The sequence below is a fragment of the Pristis pectinata genome, chromosome 1 (genome assembly GCF_009764475.1).
Source record: "Pristis pectinata isolate sPriPec2 chromosome 1, sPriPec2.1.pri, whole genome shotgun sequence".
Classification (NCBI taxonomy): domain Eukaryota; kingdom Metazoa; phylum Chordata; class Chondrichthyes; order Rhinopristiformes; family Pristidae; genus Pristis; species Pristis pectinata.
In genome coordinates this window covers 146,874,247-146,899,178 of record NC_067405.1, presented here as the reverse complement: position 1 = coordinate 146,899,178, position 24,932 = coordinate 146,874,247, and the positions used below count along the sequence as shown (strand labels likewise).

Sequence of the window (24,932 nt, the reverse complement as noted above, 5' to 3'; positions counted from 1 at the left end):
CATGCCAGAAAAAATTCCGGCCTCTTGGTAACTGTTGGTTTCAAAAATTTATTTAGAAAAAAGAGGTCAGCTACATCTGGCACACACCAGATGTCTTAATAGATGAAACTTGGAAAGTTGATGTTTGAAGGGATGTGGGTGTTCTTGTGCACAAGTCACTGGAAGCTAACATGCAGGTTGCAGCAAGTGATTTGGAAAGCATTTGGTATGTTGACTTTTATTACAAGAGGATTTAAGTACAGGAGGAAAATGTCTTACTGCAGTCATCTAGGGCCTTGGTGAGATTGCTTCTGGTGTCATAGAGCTATACAGCGCAGAAAACAGGCCCTTCAGCCCAACTCGTCAATGCTAACCAAGTTGCCTAACCAAGCTAGTCCCATTTGCCTGTGTTTGGCCCATATCCCTCTAAACCTTTTCTATCCATGTACCTGTCTATTAAATGTTGTCATTGTACCCACCTCCTCCACTTCCTCTGGCAGCTTGTTCCATATATGCACTACCCTTGTATGGAAAAAATTGCCCCTCAGTTCCCTTTGAAATCTTTCCCCTCTCACCACAAATCTTTGCCCTCTAGTTTTAGACTCCCCTCCCCTGGGGAAAAGACTGTGGCTATTCACCTTATCTATGCCCCTCATGATTTAATAAACCTCTATAAGGTCACCTCTCAGCCTCCTATGCTCCAGGGAAAAAACGTCCAGCCTCTCCTTATAACTCAACCCCTTCAGTCCCTTTAACATCCTTGTGAATCTTTTTTTCATCCTTTCCAGCTTAAAGACACCCTTCCTATAGTAGAGTGACCAGAACTGCACATAGTGTGGCTTTACCAACGTCTTGTACAGCTATGTCTTGTGAACTGTTTTGGTCTCCTTATCCAAAGGGATACATTTGCCATCAAGTGAATCTATCAAAGATGCACCAACTGTTTGCAGGGATGACACATTTACTGTATAAGGAGAGATTGAGTAGTTCTGCCCTGTACTCCCTGGAGTTTAGAAGAGTGAAAGGAGACCTCATTAAAACTTATGTGATTCATGTAGGGCTTGACAGGCTGGATGCAGAGAGGATGTTTCCCCTGTCAGGGGGAATCACAGTTTTAGAATAACAGGTAAGCCATTTAGAACCAAGATGAGGGGAAGATTCTTCACTCAGAGGCTGGTAGATATTTGGAATTCTCTACCCAGGAATGCTGTGGGGGCTCAGTCACTGCGTGGGTTTCCTCCGGGCGCTCCGGTTTCCTCCCACATTCCAAAGATGTACAGGTTAGGAAGTTGTGGGCATGCTATGTTGGCGTCGGAAGCGTGGCGACACTTTTGGGCTACCCAGAACACTGCGCAAAAAGATGCATTTCACTATGTGTTTCGATGTACATGTGACTAATAAAGGTATCTATCTTATCTGCATTTCTGGATGTTAAGGGAATTGAGGGGTATAAAGGTAAGGCATAAGGTATCTTTATTAGTCACATGTACATTGAAACACACAGTGAAATACATCTTTTGTGTAGTGTGTTCTGGGGGCAGCCCACAAGTGTCGCCATGCTTCCGGCGCCAACATAGCATGCCCACAACTTCCTAACCCGTACATCTTTGGAATGTGGGAGGAAACTGGAGCACCTGGAGGAAACCTACACAGATGCTGGGAGAACAAACAAACTCCTTACAGACAGCGGCGGGAATTGAACCCGAGTCGCTGGCGCTGTAATAGCATTACACTAACCGCTACACTACTGTGTCTGCCTGCTAAAGATCAAATCAGCTGGTTTCATTTCTGGGATGAGAGAACCACATGGTCACAGTGCAAACTCCACACTGACAGCACTGGAGGTCGGGATTGAACCCGGTCTCCGACACTGTGAGGCAAGTGGGGTTGAGGCAGAAGAACTATGATCTTGGTGAATAGTGAAATAGTCTCAAAGGGTCAGATGGCCCCTAAGCGTGCTCCTATTTATGACCCCTAAAGTCCTAAATCCCACCGGCTTCCAGCAAGTAATTTTAAAAGAATACTCAGCATGGTATGTATATAACTTGAGGGCAATCAGAGGGTTAAAGTTAGTGGCTCAGCTTAAAAAATGGCCTGATGCAGTGCGTCAGTAGTGGGAATACAAGTCCCCTGATTAGATGTGTGGACATGGTGATGCAGGTTTAGCTCCCTGCATTCCCCATGATGGTGTTGGGCCCTCAATTCAGAACAGTATTCTTCAATCACTGACTTTCTCACATCCCACAAAATTCTCTATCTTCTTGTCTTTGGAGGAGTTTTTAAATCCAGGGACGTTGTGCTTTTGGGTCCACTCTATTTGATTACAGGATAGAATTACTTAATTTGACCTCATTTCTTACTCCCTCAAACCTATTCCCACTGATTACTTCCCTCGATAACCTACAAGGCTGTGGACCAAGAGCTAGAGAATGGATTATTAAGTCCATTTTTGACTGGTGTGGACACAATATGCTGCATGAAACATATAGAATCCCTCCAATGGTGTTTTGCCCCTGCAATAGATTCTGATCAAATTTACTAATGACATCTTACGTGATTTTGACGGTGATGATCAATCCTTTGTCATCCTCACGTAATTGACCAGATCATCCTCCTCCAATGTGGCTCCACCATTGTTGAGCTGCGTCAGATCGTTTCCATTTTGCTGTCCATCCATAGACATTCAGAGGATCAACAATGCTGGCTTCTCTTCCCACCGTCCACCACTAGTGTCCCACCAAAGATCTGTCCTTGCCCCTCTAATTTCCACTTTGTCTGAAAACAAAGTCTCAGTTCCCTCAGTAACATTGGGGCACCAGCTGTACCTCTCCACCACTCTCCACACCTCGCCAGGAGGGATCGGCCTCCTTGTTAAATTGTCAAAGTTGTTTGTCAAGTGGATGAGCAGAAATTTCATCTGACCAAGTGTTGAGAAGACCATAGGAACAGAAGTAGGCCATTCAGCTCCTTCACCCTGCTCTTCCATTCAGTATATGAGAAACAGATGGATCATGGCTGATCCAACTTTCTTATCCTTTCTCCATAACCCTTGATTCCCTCAGCTTTGAGTCTCTTCAGATTCAGCCTTTCAGGGCATGGGATTCTAAATACCCACAGCCATTTGAGTAAAATGATTCTTCATCTCATTCTTTTAAGTGGTGACTGCTTTATTCTGAGACCATGCCCTTTGGTGCTTGACTCTTCCATGAGAGGAAGCATCTTCCCAGTATTTACCATGTCCATTCCCTAAGTATTTTATATGTTTTGATTACATTACTTCTCATTCTGAGCTGTAATGAGTGCAGATGCAATCTGTTCAGCCTTTCCTTATATGACAGTTTCATACCCAGAATCATCCAAGTGAACCTTATCGGAACTGCATCCAATGATAACGTTATCTCAAACTGTTCACAGTACTCTAGATGTGGCCTCATTAGTGCCTTGTACAGTTGCAGTTCTCAATTTTTATACTCTTAACTTCCACGAAATAAAAACCAGCATACCATTAGTCATCCCAATTACCTGCTGCACCTCTGTGCCAGCTTTCTGTATTTTGTGTATGAGGATCCCCAATTCCCTTTGTGCCACAGCTTTCTGTGGTCCTTCCATTTGAATAATAATCTGTTTTATCATCCTCCATCCAAAGTAAACAACTTCACATTTTCCCACATTATAGACGGCCAGAGAATCAGCAGTAATCATGGGGGAGTTTAATCAGGACAAGCTAGGTCTTTATTCCTTGAAACGTAGGAGAATGAGGGGCGACCTTATAAAAGTGTTTAAAATCATGAGAGCCATAGATAAGGTGGACGGTAACAGTCTTTTCCCCAGGGTAGGGAAGTCTAAAACTAGGGGGCATGGGTTTAGGGTGAGGGGGGAAGATTTAAAAGGGACCTGAGGGGTATCCTTTCCACTTGGAGGATGGGGTGTGTATATGGAATGAGCTGCCAGAGGAAGTGGGTGAGGCAGGTACAACAGTATCATTTAAGAAGCACTTGGATAGGTACATGGAGGGGCGGGGCTTGGAGGGATATGGGCCGAACGCAGGAAATTGGGACTAGCTGGGTGGACAATGTGATCGGCATGGACTGGTTGGGCCGAAGGGCCTGTATCCATGCTGTATTGCTCAGTTTGTGAGGGGTTACATTTTGGGAGGTCAAATGTAAGAATACAATAAGTGGCAGGACCCTTAGGAGCATTGATGTACTGAGGGATCTTGCAGTGTGCAAATTGGTAGCTCCCTGAAAGTGGCAGCACAGGTAGATAGAGGGGTAAAGGCGGCGTATCACACGCTTGCTTTCATTGGTTGAGATGTTGAGTAGTCATGTTGCAGCTGTATAAAACTTTGGCTATGCCACACTTGGAGTATTGTGTGCAGTTCTGATTGCCAAACTGTACAAAGGGTTTGAAGGCTTTGGAGAGGGTCCAGAAGATGTTCACCAGCATGCTGCCTAGATTAGAGAGTGTTAGGTGTAAGGAGAGGTTGGACAGACTTGGGTTGTTTTCTCTGGAGCATCGGAAGCTGAAGTGCAACCTGATAGAAGTTAATCAAATTTTGAGAGGAAGAGATAAACAGAGTCTTTTTCCCAGGGTGGTAATGTCAAATACTAGAGGGCGTAGGTTTAAGCTGAGAAGGGGAAGGTTTAAAGATTTCCAAGGCAAGTCTTTGTTTACACATATAAAATCCAAATATATTACATCTACTGATTTCCCCTTTGTCCACGCCGGCTGTAACTTCCACAGGAAAAGCTCTAAAAAATTCATCAGGAGACACAAGAGACTGCAGATGCTGGAAGCTGGGGCAACAATGTGTTGGAGGAGATCAGCAGGTCGAGCAGCATCTGTGGGAGGTAAGAAATTGTCGATGTTTCTGGTCAAACCCTCTCTGTCCTGATGCAGGGTTTGAACCCGAAAGGTCGACAATTCCTTTCCTCCCACGGATGCTGCTCGACCCACTGAGTTCCTCTGGCACATTGTTTGTTGCTCTTATGCATCAAGCAACAGTTCCCCTCATGAAGCCATGTTGACACAGCTTGATTAAATTATGACTTTCCGAGTGTTCTGCTTCATAATTAATTCTAACATTTTTCAGATAATGGACATCAGGCTAACCAACCTATAATTAGCTTTTTGTTTCCCCTCCCTCCAAGTATTGACAATTTTCCAAGCCTGTTACTTACCCAGAATGTAAGGATTTTTGGGGAAATTACAATCACAATATTTTTAGGATCTTAGAATGCAAACCATCGGATCTTAAACCTCATCAGCCTTTAATATTAGTTCTCCTAATATTAATTCTCTCATGATTCTATTTAATTCCTCCATTTTTTGTTCTAATGGGCTATTTGTGGTTCAGGGGACACAGGCTGCCTGTCTCAGTCCTCCTCACTACTCTCTTGCACCCTGTCACTATCCAGGATATTTTGCAACCTTGCTATCACGTTTGACCCTAGGTTGAGTTTTGAGCTTTGTATTTGTTCAGTTCCAGTAACCAAACTTTTCAGTGTTATTGCTGAGTACTTGCTGGTTCTGGCCAACTTTGCCGTTTGGGTTGACACACTTGCACACTCGGGTTTGTGCTGCTGCTCATTATACACAGCGGTTGATGTTGTGCTTTGATTAAGCATTTGGATCTGAGAATCTTTAGGTCTGAGTAGGGAGAGCTGGGGAAGGTATTGTGAAGCAATTTAGTATTATGAAGGTTACCTCCTCTTCTTTCCAAGCCTCTGGACCTGCTAACAAGTGGAGCTTAATGTCTATTATGCAGTAATACTGACTAGGAATCCATGGATAGAACAGGAGAATTGGTGGTAGATAGAAGAATAGAAATTAGTACTGTGCTATATTACTTTATGACTTGGATAAACAAGAGAGTGCTCAGCAAATTGACTAAATGAGGATAGGCATACTCAAACTGAGAACGGTAGAAAATGGTTCAGCACTAGAAACATCTGTTCAAAATTTACATTAATAATTTAGGCATGTAGTGAGTAATTTGGTGTAAAGCTTGAAGGTGATTCAAATTTGGGCTACTGGTAACACTGAGGAAGGAGCTCCTAACCTAAACTTTCCCAGAGAAGAGAAAATCAGTGATAGAGACAATGACACCACAATGTCACTATTCAAGATAGAACAGGAAAAGCACTGTCAGAAAATGTGGGTTAATGAGAAGTAATTGATTTGCCATATTTAGCACCCAGTTGCTTCTCCCTTCCTAAGCAGCAATAAAGACAACTTCAGGCTAATGTATAATCATGTAAAAATCTTTATACTGTACAAGTTCATCAGTTGCAAGTACACAGAGGTGTTGAAATGTCATTCATCAGTCATTAAGCCATTTTAAACAGCACTTCTGTACAAAAAAAAAAGCACAAAATGAGTGCACTACTGAACACTGGCCATTGCAGCTTCAGTGTGTCCAATAATAATACTCTCTAGCCATTATAAATAAATAAAATTAATTTACAATCAAACATTCCTTCAATTTAAGATAGTTTGAGTTGACAGTTGATCCAATAGGACCAGTGTCTGCAGTTTAATATATTATCAGTAGAAGCAGCAAGAAATCAGATTCTTGCCACACTCCCTTGGGTTAGCAGCAGTTGAATGCAGAATGTCCATTTGTTTGTGATTTCCAAGGTGGGGAGGTTTAACAAGTCCTTGCTCAGGCATAGAAAATGAGTTCTGGGATCTGCCCCCCTTGCACTCCTGTGCCGTTGGTGCTGTCGGACGAGCACTGGAACTGAAACGTCACTTTGCCGCACTGCACCTCCGTCATCCCCTCCTGCCCAAAGTAGCTCAGTTCGTTGCCGTCCAGGATGGCGCTGGCGGTATAAAAGGTGTCCTGCTCCACCTGCACCGGGTGCTCGAACCAGACCGAGAACGTGATGCTGGAGCCGTCCGAGACAAACTTGGTGAAGTTCTGAGCCAGGACCACCCCCTGCCGCTTAAGCTCAATCTTCACGCTGTACTCCGCCTTGCCGCAGCTTGAGCCATACAGCCCGAGCCCGGCGATGAAGACCCGTTTGTCCACGGCGAACTGGATGCTGTCACACCGGCCCCGGTACCTCCACTGGTTGCTGCGGTAAGCAGAGGACTGGAACCGGTGGCAGCGCTGAGGAGCCAGCCCCTTCCTCTGGGCAGTGGAGAACTCCAGCTGAGGCTTGTTGACTGCCGTGTACCACAGGAAGATGTCGTGAGTCTGCTCCAGAGTCAACAGGTCACACTGCGCGGCGCCATTGGCGAACTCCTCCAGTGACATGGTGGGGATGCGCACTATGTAGAGGGCCTTGCCCAGCACGCTCCTCTTGTTCCGGGCACTGGGCGGCAGGCCTTGCCTCTTGCACTCTGCCTCTGCCCAGCTCACAATGGCCTCGAACACCACCACCTCCTTGGTGTTCAGTGTCTCCCGGGACAGGATGATCTCCAGAGTCTGCAGGTCAATCTCGCAGAAGCCCTCAGACCTCAGGGCTAGCTCTGCCTGGGCATCGATCACCTCCCAGCAACGCTGGGTCAGCTCAGGCTCCTCGAACAGCCTGCTCTGTGACAGCAGAATGCAGGCGTTCTTGGCCTCCAGGCTGGTCTCCAGGAAGTTGACGCAGGCTTTCGCTAGGTAAGGGACAATGTACTTCTTGGCAGCATACAGAGTGGCCAGCACTGTATCTGCCTCCAAGTCAATCTCATCACTGTACAAATACCTGCAGACAGGCAAGGGCACAAGTCTTACAATTATAACCAACAAAAAGTGTAATTCACAATTAAAACTAAAACATCCACAGGAGAAATCACCTTAAAAATCCCCATCCCACCTGCAAAAACCCCACCCACTGAAGAGTTATTCACCTGATTGGTTTATAGAAATTATGAGAGGCATAGCAGATAGCATCTCTCTCCCCAGGGTGGAAATGTCAAATACTACAGGGCGTAGTTTTAAGGTGGGGGTGGGGGGGAGTTTCTATTTACACAGAGTGGTGGGTGCCTACAATGCACTGCCAGGGGAGGTGGTGAGGCAGATACGATGGTGGTGTTTCGGAGGCATTTAGACAGGCACATAAACAGGCAGGGAATGGATCATGCCAGCGGGTCAGAATCAAGTTTATCATCACTGACTTATGAAGTGAAATTCGTTGTTTTGCAGCAGCGGTACAGGATAAAGACACAAGAATTACCATAAATTACAAAATAAGTAAATAATGCAAAAAAAAAGTAAAATGAAGATGGGATTAGTTTCATCTGGCATAATGGTCAGCATATACATGGTGGGCCGAAGGGCCTGTTCCGATACTGTGCAGTTCTACGTTCACCACTGAACGAGATGTCAGTCCAAAAGATTATTAGTGCTTCAGAATGGAGTGTAAATATTCCGCCCGCATCATACTCCCCGTCTCCCCCTCCCCCAGAGCCAAACATACACAAGTCTCCTTACTTTAGCAAAATAAGGAAAGCGGCGGGCTCCACGTCTGGAATGTGGATGTCGGATTTATTCTCGGCCAGTTCCCCGTAGAACATAGCGTAGAAAACCGAACTGCCGACCGCCAAAATGTACTGGAAGGGAACGGCACAAGTTCAAAACAAAAGATCACAGCGCGGCACACGGATGATGAGCACCCCTCCCCATACAAGACTTTACACGCACAAAACACATTCCCTTCTCTCTAATTTAACTGTTTTAAAATTACAGTGAATATAGTTGCCAGGAGGCGCTGTCGGTTTCTACTTTTAAGTCGCTAATTATATGTAAAAAATACCTCGGATTCCCTGCCCCTCTTGCAATCCTCTTCTGGTTTTTAATTAGCGTCGATAAATGAACAGAAGTGTTTTTATTTGAGGGAGCCCGTGTTTACGCACACACACCTTGTGAGCTGGAACTCTCTGCGATGCTCCCGGAGACCCCACGATGAAGTGCACGTCTGCCATCAGTTCGTTATTGTACATCATGGCATTCCTGGGGCGAGCAAAGTGCAAGACAGGTTTTAAACCAACAACAAAAAAATAAACTTTAGCGGGTGATGTGTCTTACCGGGAGGGCGGGGTGGTGGAAGGGGCGCTCACCTTTCCCGCAGGGTAGGGTAGAAAGACTGCCAGTTGGTGTTGTTGTGGATGTGGTTGTTGTTGAGGGGTTTCTGTTGACCCTGACGAAGCAACAAGCTCCTCTTGGAAGCGCTCACCGCGCTGTTCCCGCTGTGCTCGCTGTTGTGCTGGCTGTTGCTGTGTTTCGATGGATACAGTTCCGCAGCCATCTTCTTGCCCAGAGAAATAGTTACAATCTCATAGCAAGCTGGCAGCCTGCCGCTATCGCTGGACCCTCTTTTCACACTCTTGGACTTTTTCAGGGTTTCTAGAAAGGGAGAAATAGTCATTAAACCGGACAGTCTCCCTTAATTCACACCCGCAATAAGAACTGGGGAGGGGAAAGAAAACTTATTTACTAACCCTGAATATATTTCACCAGCAACATAAAGATCCTGGACTGCTTTAGTTTAATTTTCCACCAGTGGATGCGAGCCAGATTTGCAGTTAAAAGTTTATTTCACCCTCTCGAAGCAGATCTAACGATTTTTTTTAAAAAAAACAAATCGTCCTTCCTTCGCGTCCTCCGACTTAAATCCCAAAGAAAAAAAAAGTCCAGTAAATATCCACCGAGCTCTGTGCGCGCTTTTTAAAATGTTTCGATTTTTAAAAAATCGTCAGATTTGTCTCTGCAAGATTTCGGTCACTTCTGAGGCAGAAGTTGATGGCATCTACGTCTTAGACTAAGAAGGTTTTTTCTTTTTGCTGCTGGGTCCAATTCTCAGCGAACGGCAACGCACAAGGAGGTATTTTGTTTAATCCCGATCTACGCGAAAGCTTGCTGCAGTCTACAAACTATCCGATGTTGCTGGTCGCCCCTTTTACTAACAGCAGGTGTTCACGTGATACCAACCCAACCTAACCCAAACACCAAGCTCCAATAATAAAGGGGGGGGGGGGGGGGGGGGGGGGGGGAAGCAGAGAGAAACAAGGGGGCGGCGATGAAATCCGAACCAGCTCAGCAACGATTGAGCGGAATACTGAAATGCAAGCAAGAAAGGGAAGGGCCAGAGAGAGATTTGCATGTCAATCTTTAATCAACCCACCCACACACACACACACAATTATGGAGTGATCCGACACAGCAATATTTATATTTACAGATTAATTCCACCGGTTGTGTTAAATCATCGACTGGTTAAAACCGATGAAAAAAAGTTGGCTTAGAAATCGAAGCCCGCAAGTTCAGTCCATTAATTAGTTTTTAAATCGGTCAGCAACAAAGCAAGAAAAAAGAAACAGTTACCCCGCCACCGATGAATTAACCTGCACCCCTCCGGCTTGATCATAAATGCAGCCCGCTTTTAAGAAATAATTAATATTACATTAATAACAGCAAGCGGACGGACGGCTTGTGGCGCACAGAGCCCGCTCCGCCGTTCTCAGAGGCCACTAATCACTCCAGCTCCCTGCATCAGAACGCCATTTGTTGGTCGATCCGCCGAGCTGAGATGTTTCTCCGGCCGCGACCGTACCTGGGCTGCCTTTAGCTGAGGTCGGCGAGGCGAGAAAAGACGACCAAAGTTTGGGTCCCGCGGAGCTCGCAGTAGCAGGAAGCCATGATCAAGCTCTATTCCTCCCTCCCCTCTTCAAAAACCAAACGATTCAGGAATTGGAAGTGACACAAGAGGTGGGGGGGTTGGGCTTACAGGGAAACAGTTCTCTTTTTCCCAAACGATCCCTGCCTACAACAGCAGAGGGACTCCGAGATCCTGAATAAACATCCGTGCCCTTGCCGGATGTGGGATTTAAAGGGCACCTGTTATATTACAAAGCGTTCAAGCTTTGTTGATCAAGCACTGGGCAGCTTGATGAGGAATTGTGGCAAGCGGCACCACAAAGCTATCAGAATGATGGCGACTCTTGGAGGAAGCAGGGAAACTAGAAAGTGCACAGAATGTACTTTGGGTGGGGTCTTCGATGACAATCACAGAGTGCTGGGTTTGCGGCTGGTGATGAGGGATACATGTGGAATAAACCTTCTCGACTTTGTCCTCCGCAGTCGACCTGTGGCAGGTGCATCTGTCCTTGACAGCACTGTGACCAGCACACAGTCCTTGTGGAGATGTCCCATCTTCACACCAAGTCCGTCATGTGTGTCACTACATGTGGTATTGGTATCAGTGTTGGTTTATTATTGTCACCTGTACCAAGGTACAGTGAAAAACTTGTCTTGCATACCATCCATACAGATCAATTCATTACACAGTGCATTGAGGTAGTACAGGGTAAAACAATAACAGAATACAGAGTAAAGTGTAACAGCTACAGGGAAGTGCATTGCAGGTAGACAATAAGGTGCAAGGTCACAACAAGGTAGATTGTGAGGTCAAGAGTCCATCTCATCGTATAAGGGAACCGTTCAATAGTCTTATCACAGTGGGGTAGAAGCTGTCCTTGAGCCTGGTGGTACGCGCCCTCAGGCTCCTGTATCTCCTACCTGATGGGAGGGCGAAGAAGAGAGAATGACCCAGGTGGGTGGGGTCTTTGATTATGCTGGCTGCTTCACCAAGGCAGTGAGAGGTATAGACAAGAGTCCATGGAGGGGAGGCTGGTTTCCATGATGTGCTGAGCTGTGTCCACAACTCTCTGCAGTTTCTTGCAGTCCCAAGCAGAGGAGTTGCCAAACCAAGCTGTGATGCATCCAGATAGGATGCTTTCTATGGTGCATCGATAAAAATTGGTGAGCGTCAAAGGGGACAAATAAAATTCCCCTCCACGTCACACACCATCCTGACTTGGAAATATATGACAAACCCTTCATTGTAGCTGGGCCTAAATCCTGGAAGTCCCTCTCCAGTGGCCCAATGGAAGTAGCGGTTCAAGAAAGTGGCTCACTGCCAACTTTTCAAGGGCAGTTAGGGATGGGCAGAAAATGTCGGCCTTGTTAGTGATGTCCAGATCTCAAAGTGAATGGTGATATTCAAGACTACATTAAAACCCATGACTACATTAAAAAAAAGAGACAAAGTCCAAATGTAGTAATGACATCGAGGTCTCCCTGCCGTCTACCACATGGAAAGTCATCATCAGGGTCCTCCTCAGCCACCTCACTCTTGTGGCTGAATAAGTGCTCCCAGAAAGTGCTGTCAGTTTTCTTCATTCAAAGGCAGGCACAGTGGGCATGGTCTTCACCAGCTTCAAGAGAAATGCAAGGAGCAATTGTAACCACATTAGTGTATTTTGACCTGATATAAGGCTTTGACTGTCAGGCAGGAGGGACTGTGAGGCACTCTTCAAATTGGTCTGCCCACAGAAATTCAGCCCCATCTTACATTTGCTCCATGAAGGCAAGCTATTGTGCTAACTAACTAGTGTACCTCACCAGTCTCTGTGAGGACTAATGTCTTTGATTATGTTGGCTGCTTCACCGAGGCAGTCATGTCCTATTGCTGGAAGAGTCTGCAGTTCCCACATCAATCTCATGGGTCACCTCAGATCTCAAGAAGGGAAGCAAGTCACCCTTGATCCTGAGGGACTGCCCTATGAAGAAGAAAACCCCAGTGTTAGAGATGCGTACACATAGCTTCAGTACCATTGGGTTTATGAAGGAGAACATTGGTCATTATTGTTCAGTGATTCTGCCGGTAAATTTAAATAAACAGAAACCAGCCAATGTTCTAAAACACTTGCCGAGTTATAACTAAGTATGAAAGCAAAGATAAAAGTAGAAAGACTTGCATTTAAATAGTGACCATGAATTCTTTTCAGCATGTTGCTAAATCTCAGAAATAACAGGGAATCAAGATTGTCCTGCAAATGAAGAAATACAAGAAATTAGTGTTTAGTGAAGAGATAATAATGGAGAAGTTATGTGTTTGACAACTGATAATTTCCAGGGACCTATTAACTTCCCAGAGGCTCAAAAGAGATGACTATGGGGATAAAATTCTTTATCAAAGAATGCATTCTTTCCAAAATTCTCTAGGTTCTGGAATGGTTTCTGTAGATTGACCCTCACCAACTTTTATCAATGCATAGAAAGCATCCTATCCGGATGCATCATGGCTTGCTATGGCAACTGCTCTGCCTGGGACCGCAAGAAACTGCAGAGTTATGGACACAGCACAGCGCATCGCAGAAACCAGCCTCCCCTCTGTGGACTCTGTCTACACTTCTCACTGCCTCGGTAAAGCAGTCAGCATAATCAAAAGACCACACCCACCCGGGACGTTCTCTCTTCTCCCCTCTCCCATCGGGTAGAAGATACAAAAGCCTGAAAACAAGTAGCACCGGGCTCAAGGACAGCTTCTATCCCGCTGTTATAAGACTATTGAACAGTCCCCTAGTATGATAAGATGGACTCTTGACCTCACAATCTACCTTATTGTGACTTTGCACCTTATTTTCTACCTGCACTGCACTTTCTCTGGATCTGTGACTCTTTACTCTGCATTCTGTATTGTACTACCTCAATGCACTGTGTGAATGGTATGCAAAATAAGTTTTTCACTGTACGTTGGTACAAGTGACAATAATAAACCAATTCCAATTCTGATTAGAAGGTGGCACATGTGATCCCATTATATAAAAGAGGGAAAGATAAAATGAAACTACCACCTGTTGGCCTGACATTGGTGGTTGGGAAAATGCTGAAATCTATGATATCAAAATATTTGGAAAATGATAATGTGATTGAGCAGAATCATCATGTGTTTATGAAGCAGAAATCATGCACTGAACTGTGATCTTTGAGGATGTATCTAGTAGAGTAGATAATGGGGAACCAGTGGACATGGTGTATTTGGATTTAGTGACGACCTTCGATTAGGTTCCAAAGGAAGCTGGTGAACAAGGTTAGAGCTGGGGTAATATTAAGAGAAAGCACAAATATTAATGGAACGAGTCATGGTCAGGTTGGTAGCCTGTGACTAATGGAGTACTGCAGGGATTGGTGCTTGGGCCCCAACTATTCACAATCTATTGACTGAGGTACCAATTGTGATATTTCCAAGCCCCATAGATACTTTACACCAGAGTGACCCATCCCTTATATAAGTTCTCTCCTCCTCCAATTGTCTCTCTTCCTCATTTCTGGTGCTTTCTGTTGAGATGCAGTGTCTTGATGTAGATTACCTCTGGGACTTGGTCATGATGGTTTAAACCCAAGTCGGTGAGTGTTGAGGGCATGTTACGTGCTGCTGAACCTGTCTTCATCTGATGTCTTTTATGTAGTCTGGATGCTGAGCGTTGTCATGATTATCACCCCAAACATTTCCTGCTCAGAGAGTGGGCACTCTCACTGTAGCCCAGAGACAGTGATTGAACTGGTGCTGGGTGTGGACAGCAGGATAGAGGTAATACTATGAACCCAATGAAACTAAAGGATATTATTATCGAGATAAGTACTGGGAATTGTGAGCAGCTTACTGTTCTTTAATTATACCTCATTATTAGTAAAATATCCTATTTATAAGGCTTTTAAATCACATCAGAGGAACAGATGGGTTCAGGTTATAAGGCATAAGGATCTCCACTGTGCTCAACTATCGAGTAATGTGGTTGTAATAAATTAGAAAGGAGAAAAAGAAATCCTTTTATTTTTATTCTATCTTGATCACTAAAGTATGTTCTAAATGTGGTGACTGGTGATGCAGAAATTGCAGTAGCAATCTATTCCATGGCAGGGTTCCATAATTAGCAGAGCTACGAGTCAACAGATTACATTTTTTGAGGTTGGTCACGGCATCAGAAGGAATCTCCTGCCATGTTCACCTTTAAGATTTGATCAGCTTAACGTCCCATCTGCATTGTAGCTCTTCATCAGTTATCTGAAATCACCAGAGCAGGGTTTGGAGATGGGACATCCTGACAATCCAGTGAATCATGGTTGACAACCTCGTAGAGAAGTGTAATGTGTATTCAGACTGATCTCCGACTTTTCTCTCCACATTCTCCTCGAAGTTCTTTGATCCCAGGCGTTGTTGCTTGTACACAGGGCAGGCACAGTAGTGTAGCGGTTAGCGTGAGGCTTTACAGCACCAGCGACCCGGGTTCAAATCCGGCCGCGGTCTGTAAGGAGGTTGTATGTTCTCCCTGTGTCTGCGTGGGTTTCCTTCGGGTGCTCTAGTTTCCTCCCACATTCCAAAGAAGTACGGGTTAGGAAGTTGTGGGCATGCTATGTTGGTGCCGGAAGCGTGGCGACACTTGCAAGCTGCCCCCAGAACACTCTACACAAAAAAAGATGTGTTTCACTGTGTGTTTCGATGTACATGTGACTAATAAAGATATCTTATTTTATACTTTATCTGGGCATCCTTTCCTCATGTGAGCTCACTGGTATTTGAGCCTCAGCTGGGCAGGGGTGGTGGGGAGGGATGCTCCGGGGTTCCATGTTATCCTTGGACTAATATGTGTGTACACCTGGAATTTTGGGAGTTCCTTCCCTCACTCAGCACTGAATCTGAGACCAGCGTGATCCGTGTAACTCTGCCATCAAAAAAGCTGTACTTTTGTATATTGGAGACTTTGTTAACAGCTATTGACTCTTAAGCTTCAACATCGTTACTTGACAGCTTTTTGAAATTCAATAATGTCAAGAATCTTGAGTGAGTTTGTGATTCTTGACATTATTCCAACGCTGTTAATGAATTTAGCTTTATCCTGATCCTGGAGAGCATGCCTGAAGAAGAGAGGAGGCAGAAATGTTTGCTTTTCAATGTCTATTAATTACACACTTGTTTTAAGTGCAGATTAACTCCCTAGCTCTTTTCTCAGAATCACGCTGTTACCACCAGAGGTGAAATCCTGCTCAGGAACTCCTAGCTCTTGTAACCATACAAACCATATCTTTTCCCTATGCTATTTTTTCCAAATAATGTCCCATTTTTCTGTCTGCTGTCTTATCCAGTGCCCTAACCTTTTTGCCTGAACAGTTTACCTCTTACTTGTTTGAAACAGTGTGCTTCTGCCCTATCATTATGTCTCAGCTTAAAATGTTCCAATTTACTTCTACCTCGCAGTTCTCTGAATTAAACTCCATCTAAATTTTAAATTTTTAAAATTAAATTAAATTTTATTTACAGCATGGTAACAGGCCCTTCTGGCCCAACAAGTCCATGCTGCCCATATTAAACCCATATTAATCTACCCATACGTCATTGCAATGTGGGAGGAAACCGGAGCATCAGGAGGAAACCCACGCAGACACGGGAGAACGTACAAACTCCTTACAGACAGTGACGGGAATCAAACCCCGATCGCTGGCGCTGTAATAGCGTCACGCTAACCGCTACGCTACCGTGCCATTCCTCAGCCACTGGCCCAGTTGATCAAGCTCCCATTGTAATCTTATATAATCTTCTTTGCTGTCCGTTATACCACCAATGTTAGAGTCATCTGCAAACTTATTAACCATCCACCTACATTCTCATCCAAGTTGTTAATATTATAGTGTATAAAATTATGAGGGGCATAGATAGGGTGAATGCACTCAGTCTTTTTCCCAGGGTTGGGCAATGAAGAACTCGAGGGCATAGGTTGAAGGTGAGAGGGGAATGATTTAATAGGAACATGAGGGGCAACTTTTTTACACAAAGGGTGGTATCTGTGTGAAATGAGCATGTGAGAAATGTAGGAATTTTTTTCTCTAACTGCTTCAATATTGGAGGCTGTGCCTTCAGTTCCCGATCCTAACTCTCTCTAAATCTCTCTACCTCTCTGTCTTCCAAGGCCCTCTTTAAAAGGATATATCATTGGTCACCCTTTGGTTACCAGTTTTAATATCTCCTTAAATGTCTGGCCATAGAGTCATACAGCACGGAAACAGGCCCTTCAGCTCAACTGGTCCATGCCGACCAAGATACCCCATCCAAGCTAACCCCATTTGCCAGTGTTTGGCCATTAACCTTCTAAACCTTTCCAATCCATGTACCTGTCCAACTGTCTTTTAAAAGTTGTTTCTGTACCTGCCTCAACCACTTCCTCTGGCAGCTCATTCCCTAAAGATACCATCCTTTGTGTTAAAAAGTTGTACCTTAAGTCCCTACTAAATCTTTCCCCTCTCACCTTAAACCTATGCCCACTAGTTCTTGATTCCCTAACCCTGGGAAAACAACTGAGTGCATTTTTACCCTATCTATGCCCCTCATGATTTTATACAGCTCTATAAGATCACCTCTCAGTCTCCTATGCTCTAGGGAATAAAGTCCTAGCCTGCCAACCTCTCCTATAACTCAGTCCCTCAAGTCCTGGCAGTATCCTTGTATGTCTTTTCTTATCTGATTCTCCTGTGCTAAAACCATCGTGTAAAGTAAGTTGTTTGCTACTTGTGTATATTTGCACATAGAATGTAAATAACACTGTTTGTTTCTATCTTTAATGGCCTTGAATTCTTGAGTGGCCTTCTGCACTATTAAGAGTTGACCATATCACCATATGAATCTTATATGTGACAGATGTAATTCGGAGGTGGGTTCCCTGACACATATGTTTTGGTCCTGTCCTCTTTTGGAAAAATATTGGAAAGACATTTTTAATATTATTTCAACTGTATTGAATATTGATCTACAACCCCATTCTATTACTGCAATTTTTGGGTTACCAGTGATAGATTCTGGGCATTTATTTGCTTCAGCTTGTCGTATGATTGCTTTTGTTACATTAATGGCCAAGAGATCCATTCTATTTAAATGGAAGGACCTGATACCTCCTACCACATTTCAATGGTTTTCTCAAACTATAACATGTTTAAACTTAGAAAAAATTAGGAGTGGTATTGTTGATCCTTCACTTAAATTTGAGGAAGTTTGGAGCCCATTTATTCAGTATTTCCATATGATATAAGCAGACCTTTTTCCAATTCCTTCCAATAACCTTTGAATATAGAGGAGCGGAGCTAACGACATAATAATGTTTTTTTTAACGGAAGAAATATCAGTCCAGTTTTTCTTTTTGAAGTTTTTGGTTTGCTTTTGTTTGTTTTTTTTTTGATTTGGGGGTTCTTTTTTTCATATAATTAAATTTCTTTTCAATTTTTTTTGTATCATGCTCACTTAGCAAGAGAGCGGGAGGTTCAGATTATATATTTTACTCCTTGTGAGTTTATATATTAACTGTTATTACTGTTATCCCGATCTCTCTGCACCATGTGTATAATCACTAATGTTATGTATATTAATTTGAATTAATTTGAAATTCGATAAAAAGATTGAAAAAGAAAGGAGTTGACCATATCATGGGGTCTAATAGAGGCAGGTACATCCATCTCCATCTACGTCAACGCGACAGTTACTGTCCCTGGAGAACCTTTGTGAGCTGGATTGGTTTCTTCCAACTATCTGGCAGCTTTCATGATCTTTTTCTTTGGTGCCAGTTCATAAAGACCTTTATTTTGCATAGAGAACGACATCGCTGGAAGTGCACCAATTCCTCACCGACCATCAGCTGTCTATCTACGCTAATCCAACACTAATCCCATTTTATTCTCCCCACATTCCCGCCTATGCTCCGCAGATTCTACCCCTCAGCCACACACTAGGGCTAACTTACAGCAGCCAATTTACTTACCAACCCGCACATCTTTGGGATGTGGGAGGAAACCGGAGCATCCGGAGGAAACCCACACAGACACAGGGAAGACGTCCAAACCCCACACACAGACAGCGCCCGAGGTCAGGATTGAACCCTGTTGCAGTTAGACTGTTTCCTCCTCTGGGAAGAGTCAGTCATGAGGGGGGCTTCAGTTAAAAATTTCCTGAGAGTGAATTTGGGGGAAGCTTTTAGGAGTGAGCTGGAGATTGTTCAGCTGCAGGGCATGGCTGCAGCAGGGGCACTGCTCCTGGGCAAAATTATTTCGAAGCAAAGGTTGATACAGAGATGAGAGCAGAGCTCAGGCTAGTGCTATTAGTTTTGGACTGCTGTAGCAATGAGTAAGCACAGAGATTTCAGTGTTGTCGGCTCTCATGGTTCTGTCAGGGTGACGTGTCTGGTTAAAAATGGCCTCAATCACTCCTAAATTGGGGGAGTGAAAAATCAGGCACATTTGTGTCCTCGATCATGATCCAAGCACTTTGGCTGGGATAGGGATCTTTTGGGCTGGGGGGGGGGGGGAGGGTGCGGGTGGGATGGTGGGACAGTGAGTGGTCTTAAAAATTATTTCTATACTGTAGAAACTAAATAGACAAAATATCATTCATGAAGTGAAACAGGCCTTTCATTGAGATGGAGGCTGAACTTGGGCTCCTGGGATTGCTTGTGTTGGAGTTGGCAGCAAGTTTGGCCATGCAAATGTTTGAAAGAGAACATTATAGTATCTGGAAATGGAAGGAAGTGGATGTGACTTCAGGAAAGGCTTGTTACAGCCAGCCGCAGCTTGTCATCTGAAACCACCTGATGCTGTTTGACAGGACTCTCAGTCTTGGAGAAATCTAGGATGAAGTTCTGTATATTGCAAGTTCCCATTTATATACAAACCCTAATGTTGCCTTCGTTCTCCTATAGAGCAGCAAACAGGGGTCCAATTCTTCATTAGACACTGCTTTACAGCTCAGCTTCCTGGGAATTAAGGTTGCCAACTCCTGACTGAATGTGTTCCTTGAGGTTTCATCAGATAACCTCCTGCTAACTGCATCACTCTTGACCCCCACCATCACCTGCCTGACATATCTGTTGGGAAAAAACACTATTGTTTGAAATTCTTGATGAATTTTCTCCTTGCTAATAGCAGTAACCAGGATATTAAACTTCAGTTCCTGGAGATTCAGGTCAGTCCCGGGAGTTTGCAACCATACTAAGGTGGGACAGTGGGCCAGTGCATTGGAATTGGAATTGGTTTATTACTGTCACATTTGCCGAGGTACAGTGAAAAACTTGTCTTGCATACCGATTGTACAGATCAATTCAGTGCATTGTGGTAGTACAAGGGAAAACAATAGCAGAATGCAGAATGAAGTGTTACAGTTACAGAGAAAATACAGTGCAGGCAGACAATAAGGTGCAAGGGCCATAATGAGGTAGATTGTGAGGTCAAGAGTCCATTTTATCGTACTAGGGAACCGTTCAATAGTGGATATAACAGCAGGAATATAACAGCGGGATAGAAGCTGTCCTTGAGCCTGGTGGTACTTGCCTTCAGGCTTTTGTATCTTCTGCCTGATGGGACGGGGCAGAAGAGAGAATGTTCGGGGCGGGTGGGTTCTTTGATTATGCTGGCTGCTTTACCGAGGCAGTGAGAAGTGTAGACAGAGTCCATGGAGGGGAGCTGGGTTTCCGTGATGTGCCGAGCTGTGTCCACAACTCTCTGCAGTTTTATTGCGGTCCCGGGCAGAGCAGTTGCCTACCAAGCTGTGATGCATCCGATAGGATTGCTTTCTGTGGTGCATGGTTTGCTTGCAGTACAGCCACTATGGCTGATCCAGCTCACATCGCTGAGGAAGAAGGTGTAGTTCTCTTCTAATTCCTGATTATCTTGGCTGCAATGTGCCGTATCAGCAGCACGCAGTGAGGGGAACAGAGTGCCACTGGAGAGCTCTGGCATTGTGTGGGTGATTTTGCCTCCTATGCCACAGGGGAGGGAGTTACACATTGCCTGACTTTGGCCTAGCTGTAATTTCATGGTTATATGCTGTTGATTTACTTTCCCCTGCCAAAGGAAATAGTTCCTCTATTCCTTCCTCTAAGGCCACCATTATTTTGAAGATCTCAATTAGATTATTTCTCAGTCTTAGGAACATGAGGGCCAAGTCCTCCTAAGTCATGTTCCTGGGGATCTGCACATTCTTCCTTTTAAGGCCACTACATCTTTCCTGAGGTTCAGTGCCCAGAACAGAATGCAGTGACCCTGACCAAGGGTGTGAACAACTTTCTCATTTTGTTCCAAACTCCACTGAGATGAAAGCCAATATTCCATTACTCTTTCTGATTACCGTTTGTACTTAAGCACTTGCTTTTAGTCTACATACTGTCACCTTAATTCTTTTGTTCCTGTTCAACTCTTTCTCCCATTAAGATATACTGTGTTATCGTTCTAAGAGCCAAAATGGATGATTTCAATATTTAGTAGCATGGTGGTAAAGTTACTGGTTTCATGTCCAGAGGCCGGGACTGTTGATCAGTGAACTGAGTCTGAATTCTACCAGATCAGCTGGAATAGTATCAATAATAACTATGAAACTGCTGGATCTTCTTAAAAACCCAACTGGCTTTGCCCGTGTCCTTCTGTAAAGGAAATCTGTCATCCTCATCTGATCTGATCTGATCTGTACATGATTCCAGGACGACCAAGCTTCCTTCTGGTGACCTAACAAGCCACTCAGTTCCGATAGGAGAATCAGGGATGGATAATTAATGCCGGCATTGTCAGAGATGTTCACATTAAGAAAAATTCCACTCGTTGTATCTCAGCTGCTTCCTGCTTGCATCTACGCAACCTTTTAACACAGTGGAGGTGGAACTGGTTTATCCAGACAGATCATCTCATACATAAGTACATCAAGATAGTAAAAAGGAGAACAGAATGCAGAATATAGTGTTACAGTTACAGAGAATGTGCAGTGCAGGTAGACAAGTAAAGTGCAAGGACCACGATGAGGTAGATTGGGATATCAAGAGTTCACCTTTAGCATTTGAGAGGACCGTTTAAGAGTCTGAATACAGCAGGATAGAAGTCTTTGATCCTGGTGGTACATGCTCTCAAGCTTTTGTATTTTCTGCCTGGGGGGGGCGGGGGAGAAGAGAGAATGACTGGGTTGGGAGGGGTCCTTGAATATGTTGGCTGCTTTCCCAAGGCAGCAGGTAGTGTTAACGGAGTCAGGGGAGGGGACACTGGTTTGCACGATGGACTGGGCTGTGTTCACATCTCTCTGCAATTTCTTGTGGTCTTGGGCAGTGTAATCTGTACATACAGCTCTCATTGAAGTCATTACCCCATTATAAACAACTGAGGCTCCAGTGCCGATCTCAGAGGAACATCAGGTTATATATTTCTTCACCCCTTCTCTGTTTGCTACCTTCTGACAACCCACATCACAGCGGTTGCTTCCGATTTTGGAAAAAAGATTTGCGTTTATATAGTGCCGAAGATCAAACCCACACTCTTTAAAGCCAATGAAGTTCTTTTGAAGTGTCATCACGTTGGAAGTACATTAGTCATTTTGCCCCAAGCAATGTGATAATGACCAAAAAATCCATTTTCATCAATGTTAATTGAGAGATAAGTATAAGCCAGAAGACCAAGAATAACTCCCCTACTGGTTTTGTGATACCTTGAGATGCTTTACATCCACCTGATAGTGCCTTTCGTTGAACGTTTTACCTGAAAGGTAGCATTTCTGACAGTGCAGCGCCCCATCAGTGCTGACCGTCCAGAATGGGAGTGGGATTGCTTCTGAAAGGCTTCTGACTCAGCCAAATGTACAGCCTGCTAAATTAGCTGATCTAGAAATCCCTTCAATGTTTTGCAGAGAACTGTGCATCCAATATCCATTGACGTCGCCTTTTTAACTATGATAGCAAACTGCTTGAAAATAGTCTAGGCTGACTTTATTTGACAAGCTGATGCTAAGAACTTGCTCGTTCTGGCTCCCTATGACTGATGTTACGTAGACAGGTCTGTAATTTGTTAGTTTGTCCTCCCACCCACTTCCTTAAATTTGCATTGATTTGCAAAATGACATTTGTAACTATTGAACACTGACACACAATTCCCAAATGGACAACTTGGAAAAATGTACAACTATGGTATCTGCCATTCCTTTGCTATTCCTTTTAATGCTCTGGCATGAAACTATTGGGTCCCATTATTTTCTGAATTACCATTTTACCCATTAAGGCTGCAAGGTTATAGAACATAGAACATGACAGCACAGTACAGGCCTTTCGGCCCACAATGTTGTGCCAACATTTTATCCTGCTCTAAGATCTATCTAACCCTTCCCTCCCACATAGCCCTCCATTTCTCTATCACTTATGTGGCAAACTTTATACTTACTTTCTGTTTCCCATGTGTTGCAGATTATTTAGTCATCTCTTACCACAAGACCCCAGTTTAACAGTTCTGATATTTCTGATTATCCATGATTATCTCACCTGCATCTGCCTTTACCGAGGCCACATCTCCCTTTACCACTCTTTCTTAAATATTTATAAAAAAATCTTTTGTTATTATTTTTGAAATACTTTTAGGTCTTTTTCACATTCTGGTTTGCATCTATTATTTTCTTCCTGTCCACTTCTTCATAGCTTTCCCACTGCACACATTTCCACATTTATATAATTCTTACTTTTAGCCCAATGCTGCCTCTTACCTCATTTGTTAACCATGGCTGCTTAACAACGCAATTGTCGTCTTCTAGGCATGCACACCAGTTTTGTCGCACAGCTCACATGAGAGGAAAAGTTCTCCAGTGGGTGAAACCATCACAAGGAAGATGTGATAGTTAAGGGAGGTTGCTAGTCCAAAGGCGAGCAGTGGTAAAATGCTGGTAGCGTGATAGCGAGACGGCTTCCTGCACTTTTGCATTGATTGAGGCAGTGTAGGTTACCAAAGGGAGGAAGGGAAGCAAAATTTCAGCCTGAAAGATGGTGCTTCAGAGAATGAATTTCATTGTGGCACATAGCTCATCTTCATTGCCCCATCTCTTGCCCACTGTGCAACATTAAGCGTTGGCTGGCAAAGGTTCATTGGATAAGTGAACAGCATCATGGTTTTTTTCAGAATCAGAATCAGATTTATTAACACTGACATATGACGTGAAATTTTTGTGGCAGCAGTACAGTACAAAGGCATAAGATCTATAAATTACAAAAATAAATAAATAGAGCAAATAAAAGGATTAATAAGGTAGCGTTCATGGGTTCATGGATCGTTCAGAAATCTGATGGCGGAGGGAAGAAGCCGTTCCTGAATCGTTGAGTGTGGGTCTTCAGGCTCCTGTACCTCCTCCCCGATGGTAGTAACGAGAATAGGGCTTGTCCCAGATGATGAGGGTCCTTAATGATAGATACCGCCTTCTTGAGGCACCGCCTCTTGAAGATGTCCTCGTTGGTGGGGAGCGTTGTCTCCATGATGGAACTGGCTGAGTCTACAACCCTCTGCAGCCTCTTGCAATCCTGTGCATTGGAGCCTCCATACAGGCAGTGATACAACCAGTCAGAATGCTCTCCACCGTACATCTATAGAAATTTGCAAGGGTCTTTGGTGACATACCGATTTTCCTCAAACTCCTAAAGAAGTTGGTTCGCTGGCAATCCTTCTTAGTGATTGCATAAATGTGACAATGAATTTGCTTTGGATGAGGGAAGATGGGGCTGTGGGAAGGGGGGACAGTGATTTTCCTTGCCTCTAACTTATGGGTAAGGTATTGGTATTGTTTTTTTATTGTCACTTGTACTAAGATACAGTGAAAAACTTGTCTTGCAAACCCATCGTACAGGTCAGTTCATTACACAGTGCAGTTACATTGGGTTAGTACAGAGTGCATTGATGTAGTATAGGTAAAAACAATAACAGTACAAAGTGTCACAGCTACAGGGAAAGTGCAGTGCAATAATGTGCAAGGTCACAACAAGGTAGATTGTGAGGTCATAGTCCATCTCATCATATAAGGGAACCGTTCAATAGTCTTATCACAGTGGGTAGAAGCTGTCAAGTCTGGTGGTACGTGCCCTCAGGTGCCTGTATCGTCTACCCGATGGAAGAGGACAGAAGAGAGAATGTCCCGGGTGGGTGGGGTCCCACCTCTCTATTTCCAATATTTATGTTGAGTGGATAGGTTAAATACTATCTCTCATAGGATTGCAGTATTTTTCCTGGTGTTTGGTGATTTTTTTTTCAGTTTCCCATATAAAGCATTGATGGAGGAAAGAACTTGCATATAGAACATGGATGATGTGGGTCAGAGGACCTATTTCTGTCATGTATGACTCCATCGAGTGCTTTCTTGTAT

The 24,932-nt window shown here is 44.1% G+C and overlaps 2 protein-coding genes across 6 annotated transcripts in view; one reads left to right on the top strand and one right to left on the bottom strand.

The window, feature by feature from the left end:
* The window catches only part of brf1b (BRF1 RNA polymerase III transcription initiation factor subunit b), a 414,814-nt gene that overhangs the window by 213,914 nt on the left and 175,968 nt on the right, over window positions 1-24,932 (top strand). The gene's annotated exons all lie outside the window — the stretch shown is intronic.
* On the bottom strand, window positions 6,227-10,677 carry btbd6b (BTB (POZ) domain containing 6b). 4 transcript variants are annotated; one of them, XM_052012416.1, is made up of 5 exons: window positions 10,524-10,677; window positions 9,031-9,316; window positions 8,833-8,923; window positions 8,405-8,523; window positions 6,227-7,676 (listed from the first exon to the last, which is right to left on the bottom strand). In XM_052012416.1, exons 2-5 carry the CDS (start codon window positions 9,216-9,218, stop codon window positions 6,644-6,646), a joined length of 1,431 nt encoding a protein of 476 aa, XP_051868376.1. In that variant the 5' UTR covers window positions 9,219-9,316; window positions 10,524-10,677; the 3' UTR covers window positions 6,227-6,643. The 4 variants fall into 4 exon arrangements, with proteins under 4 accessions (XP_051868376.1, XP_051868357.1, XP_051868365.1 ...); XM_052012397.1 differs by having other exon boundaries at window positions 10,295-10,669; XM_052012405.1 differs by having other exon boundaries at window positions 9,412-10,668.

Excerpts from the sequence above, each read along its gene's own strand:
- btbd6b (XM_052012397.1), bottom strand. The coding sequence starts at position 10,337 with ATGATCAAGCCGGAGGGGTGCAGGTTAATTCATCGGTGGCGGG. Across the intron at positions 8,924-9,030 it reads TACCCTACCCTGCGGGAAAG|GAATGCCATGATGTACAATA; the intron begins GTGAGCGCCCCT and ends TGCTCGCCCCAG. Across the intron at positions 8,524-8,832 it reads AGAGAGTTCCAGCTCACAAG|TACATTTTGGCGGTCGGCAG; the intron begins GTGTGTGTGCGT and ends GTTCCCTTCCAG.